Source organism: Octopus bimaculoides, chromosome 2 (genome assembly GCF_001194135.2).
Source record: "Octopus bimaculoides isolate UCB-OBI-ISO-001 chromosome 2, ASM119413v2, whole genome shotgun sequence".
NCBI lineage: Eukaryota > Metazoa > Mollusca > Cephalopoda > Octopoda > Octopodidae > Octopus > Octopus bimaculoides.
In genome coordinates, this window is record NC_068982.1 from 102,922,982 (window position 1) to 102,928,876 (window position 5,895).

General features: G+C 36.2%; 1 protein-coding gene across 1 annotated transcript in view; it reads left to right on the top strand.

Annotated features, from left to right (window-relative positions):
• Positions 1-5,895, top strand: part of LOC106872341 (titin homolog) — a 66,459-nt gene that overhangs the window by 55,861 nt on the left and 4,703 nt on the right. Inside the window, exons 15-18 of the mRNA XM_014919291.2 lie at positions 273-362; positions 1,320-1,413; positions 2,656-2,802; positions 4,392-4,454. Of these exons, the coding sequence (XP_014774777.1) occupies positions 273-362; positions 1,320-1,413; positions 2,656-2,802; positions 4,392-4,454 (394 nt within the window). The remainder of the gene's footprint in view (positions 1-272; positions 363-1,319; positions 1,414-2,655; positions 2,803-4,391; positions 4,455-5,895) is intronic.

Genomic DNA, 5,895 nt, shown 5'->3' on the forward strand with positions numbered 1-5,895 from the left:
TATATATATAAGATGAAACATTGATGTCTTTCTAAAGACTATCAGTAATATAAGGGAAATTGTTTCGAATTGAAATGAACAAAAAGACAGCTGCCCAAAAGCTTACATCTCCACACAAAAATTAGTACCAGTTTGGTTTGTAGCAACTATAAAATACCGTATTGCACAACTAACATACTTTAAAGTATATCCAACAAAATGTATCTCGCTTGTGATAAATGCAATTCTATAAAGTCCTCAAACTTTAATGTTGGGACATATATACTTTCTAGGAAGAAAGATCTCCTTCTGAAAAAACACCAACAGAAAATTAAGGAACTTGGTAACCAGATGGAACTTTCTCATCTCAAATATGAACAAAGGTAATTAAATGTGTTTGTCTGTTTTTCTGTCTGTTCAACTATCTATTTGGTTACCTTTTCTAAGTTTTGTTTCCATGCCATTTACTTATTTATGTGGTTTCTTGCTCTGCTAGAAATAGTAACTAAATCTTTCTCACATCAGATAAATATAATCTTAGATATAACTTACGTGAAAATCTGGACGGTCATTGCTTGAATGACTTTGATCATAAATTTGCTCGATCAGAACTGCTTTGGGATGAACGACAGCCTTTAGATTCTGAGCCAGATCAACTCCTTCATTATACATTTTTACCAAAGACACTTCGAGTCAGAATTAAATACTTTATTGTATTTAGTTTTATCCCTCTACTTTCTAACTTGGCAGAGAATTCTGCTGGAGAGAATTTTGTCTTTTATCCTTATTGGTGATAAAATATGTAGCAGACATTTTTAGCCACATTCTCAAGAAGCAGAGGAAAGTTCCCATAACCCTTTATTTTTTCAGAGCCTTCGATATTGGTGGGGGGAAGGTTGGAAGTTTTCCTGAAACCGGAGGCCTAGGCTGAATACACGTAACAGAGTGGACTTCATTAAGGGCCAGGTAGTGGTGTTTGTATTTTAATGTACTAAAACAGGTATTTATCTCTAAAACAATGCGCCACCAAAACCTGATCCCTGGATCACTCTGTTTGACACATTCAAACAGATTCTTGATCCCCTTCACAACTTTCTTTTTCCAAATGTTCAGGCTTAACTCACAAACATCAGTTTAACCTGTCTGAAAGTACCTGCAAAGGTTATGCCACTGTTCTTCCAGCTTTCACTAATTTATTGAAAAACAGATGATTATTTGTACAAAACATTAGGTTTCATATACAAAATATTGATTGTTCTACACAACATCGTCTTCAAATTGTGTCTATAAAATATCTGTCTTCAGTTCCAAACTATTGATTGTCTCTTTTAAAACGTCAGTCTTCAGATTCAGATAAACCAAAGACGAAACAAACTGAAACAAATTCAAGAAGAGAAAAGAAATGGCAATAATAAAATTTCAGATAAAAAACTGGTACGTTTCTTTTCATTTGTAACACACACACATATGGAAGATGATGGCGGTGACGACGAGACAAAAAAAGACGACGACAGCAACAATAATAATCATGATGTTTTTCCTTCTTCTGAATAAAAAAAAAACCGCATAACTACAGTAGGGAATGCCTAATATATACGTATATACAGGTTCATCTAGAATGTTTTAAGTAACTCCTTCTTAAGCCTACTTTAAGCAGGTTCTTTCAATCACACATTCTTATGTACGTCACCTATCTCTGAGGGTATTTTGCATAGGAGCCGTTAAATTACTGTAACATGTCTCATCTTTCACTATGTGTCTGGAATATTTTGAAGAACTGCTAATTTGACCAAATTTAATCAGTAAGATCATTTACTACACATTCGTATTTAGGTTACTTTCCTTTGAATGCTAGGTGAAGTAGTATACAAAGATATTCCAGATGTACCCTGGCTTTCATGACGTTAATGCTGAAAATGATCTCTTGCATGTTTGATGTAATAAGCTAAATAGAAACTTTAAATTGTTAAGATTACGCCGTTAGTATTGAAAACAGTCATTATCCAAATGACAGGTTCTGATTGAAAATATTAAAAAAAAAAAGGAGGGGATGTAACTCTGAAATTTTAATTGATTAATATTAATTAGATATGAAATTCAGAGAAGAGAGATTAATTTTCAGCCGTACAGTGACAGCTCCAGTCATTGTACAACTAAGTGAATTGGGACGTTGGAAGGGACACACATTAAAGTAACGACTCAAGAAGCTCCAGCTTCCAATTACGTGTGAGGTGGGAGGTTAATGCGTGTGCATGTGTGTGCATGTGTACATGTATATATGTATTGATGACTTTATGCGAACTATAGTCCATTCAGTCATTAAGCTAACAACATATCGCCATGTCCGGCAATAACAGACATTGTGATGACGAGGAGGACGACGACGAAAGAGTAGATAGCAATGAAAACTATGCTGGATAATGATATCGTGGAGGATAATAATTTTGTTGCTTACGATAACGATGATGACGACGAAGACGAGGACGACGACGATGACAGGGAGGAGGAGGAGGAAAAGGAGGAGGAGAGGTGGGGAGGAGGAGAGGTGGGGAGGAGGAGAGGTGGGGAGGAGGAGAGGTGGGGAGGAGGAGAGGTGGGGAGGAGGAGAGGTGGGGAGGAGGAGGGGGAGGGCACTAATTTTGTTTGTGTTTTTCTTTTTCTTTTTCTTTACTGCAGGAATCAGAAATAGAAGCTGCAGAAGAGAAGCTGCAGAATGAGAAGGCTGCTGCTATAACTAAAATGCAAGAGACTCTGTTAAAAGAAACTGAAAGTTTAATAGAAGAGCAATTCGAAGAACTGATTGCTAAAATTGGTAAACTTGAGGTCAGTTATTATATTTCATTATATTTAGCTTGTAACTCATTATATTTATGAATGAACAATGTATGGGTGAAGTTAGAGAATCTGTAGAGCAGCAGGCAAAACATCGTTCGGTATTTGGCCACTAAGGTCAACTTTACTTATCATACTTCCAATAAAATCCTGGAATCGATATATAAATATATAAATACATTTCCCAAACATTTTGGGGAAATGTATAGCTAATTATAACGATTAAAATGGCCTATGTTCGAAATTATTATAGTTATGAAAAGATGAACTGACAGAATCGTTACTGCGCCGGACAAAATGCTTGGCAGCATTTCTTCCGGTTCCTTACGTCTTGAGTTCAAATGCCACCGAGTTTGACTTTGCCTTTTATCCTTTTGGCGTCGATAAAATAAGTACCAGTTGAGCACTGGCGTCGATGTAATCGGTTTCCCATTCTCTTTTCTTCGAATTTGCTGGCCTTATGGCAAAAAATGGAAAGGAATATATGTGTGAAAAGGTGAGCTCTGTAAAAGTAAAAGATAGATTTCTTATACGTTCTATTCGAAGATCAATTCTGATCACGAATTGCTTTATATTTCTTCTTCCTTACGTGATTATTGCTATTGGCCAAGGAAAATGAATGACTTTCATGTCTTCCATGTTTCCCTTCTCTATAAACATTTGTTTCATACTTTCAAAAACTTCATCCCATTATAATTCCCAATGACACCATAACAAGAGAACTGTATGTTTCATTAATTAGATATGTTACCAAAAATGACCACTATTTAGAAGTAATACCAATGGCCAGTAGATGAGGCGTTGTCCTCTTATTGCAAGAGTTGTGGGTTCGTTTTCCCATGCAAAAACTGATTCACCTTTAGACAAATCACAAAAATATCACCACTTTTAAGGCTTTTTACCAACGATTCCTATATACAAATCGACTGCTAGAATGCCATTGAAACTTTGTTTCTTTGCCTGGCATAAGCAAAATCTGGCAGAGCCCATCTTTTACTAGGCTTTTCCCGTCATAGAGACTAGAACTCAACACATCAAAATTAAAATAAGAATTGACTCGTTAACTACACAATAACGCTTCAGCTTGTCTTCATAATGGTGCGAATTATGTAAAAATTTACTAAACCCGCAATCTATAAATTCTTTTTATCTCTAGATACTGTTCAGTGTCTCTAACAGTGTTTCACATCGATCCTTTGGCTCATAATTTATATCGAAAAATCTACCCGCTGCTCTATATTAAAGAGAGTAGTGGACGAGAGAAAAAATATATCTGTGATGAGTCATCGAACTAAGTTTAGTAATTGACCATATTAAAATCGATTATTCATAGATGGTTGTAATGATTACATACACAGGCTTTGAGGTCTTTACTCTGTAGGTGTTGCAGAAAATAATATCCGCCATTTATGTTTCTCAATATCATTGGTTTATCAGTATTAATGATGTGAAGAGGCTACGACTATAAATCGAAACTCAATCAGAGATGCGACCTGCCGGAACTTGACTGCGCTATCTTTTTTCTCATATAGCGCATTATTGCAATACATTCGAGATTTAATTCCATTTTTTTTTAACAGGTTGGTCAAGCCAGACGAAATGTTCTTCTTGAAAGACAAGACAAGACACTTCAAAAATTGCAGGTAGGTTCATTCTCCAAAACTAATAAAATATTTGATGAGTTTAATGGTATAGTGGCAGACTCAGTAAAATGTATCTGAATGCCCTGGAATATTTAGTTATGTTGCTTTGCATACTCACTTCAAATCCCGCCCGAGACAGCTTTTTCTGTTAACCACCTGGGTTGATTTTGTAGATCAACCCTGACAGAGAAAACCTATCATCAAAAACGTGCCGATCATAATCGAACAAGTTTTTTCTAATAGCGTATCTATAACCATATTATGTTATGTGTCCTTCCTTTTCAAGATGGTAGTGTGTGATTTGTTATTTCTAACAAACAAATGACTGCGAAGAGGATCCCACGGTGACTCATCCATCTGAGATGGTACTAGCCAAGTACTGATAACAACAAGATTTTGCTACAAATGTTCAAGATGAAAGTTAACAATGTCGATCTCACATGTCCTATGGGCCTTGACAGGGGCATGGGCTCAGTTACATTCTTCTGGCCAATTCCCTTAAGAAATTAGAATAATAACGCTTCTCTTACAAATTAATAGCGTCTCAGAAACTAAAATGAATAAAGCATTAGAAATGTTAGAGAAGTAAATATTAGGCACATCAGCATTAAGTTTATTTACCCAAAAGCTTTGAGCTAAGACTTCGACTTCAGTCAAGCCTAACATTTCAGTTCTCATTACACATCCATTAATTCTAATACGAGCCAACGAGAAAGCCCCTTCTTGGTTGTTTAACCTACAGGAAATAGCAATCAAATAAAATTCATATCACACACACACGCACGCACACACACACACACACACACACACACACACACACACACACACACACACACACACATTCAAAAAGAGTGGACACATTTGATAATAGTCTTAAATAACCTTTAAAAAGTAGAATGATCAGTTTGAATACATTTAAACATACAAGTTTGGTCGATAAGCTTTTACTTGAGACTAAACAACAACTGGTAAATCCCAACCATTGTTGCACACACTCTGAGTGTCCTGGTTTACTTGGCATGTTTTTGTTTGTTTTTCTGTTTTCTCTCCTTTCCATCGCAACAAAAAGGCGGCAAAATCATATCATTTGGGGTATAATTTCTCCCCAGTGACTAATTATATGCTGGCACTACACTGTCTAACACTTTGAAACGATTTATCCCTTTAGACTACTTGACGTACAGTTTTGGAAAATCTCCAGTTTTAAGCATCTTTTCTGGCATGTAAACCTGGCACGAACTACAATCATGTATCGCTGTGCAACGTCCTTCTTCCACAATCTCCAAGCCTGTCTTTTTATCTCTGATTTAATCATTATTCTACTGTTATGATACATTTGAGTATTAGCCTAAACTCAAGTCACATGCCTACAATCTGTGTGCGTGTGTGTGTGTGTGTGTGTGTGTGTGTGTGTGTGTGTGTGTGTGTGTGTGTGTGTGTG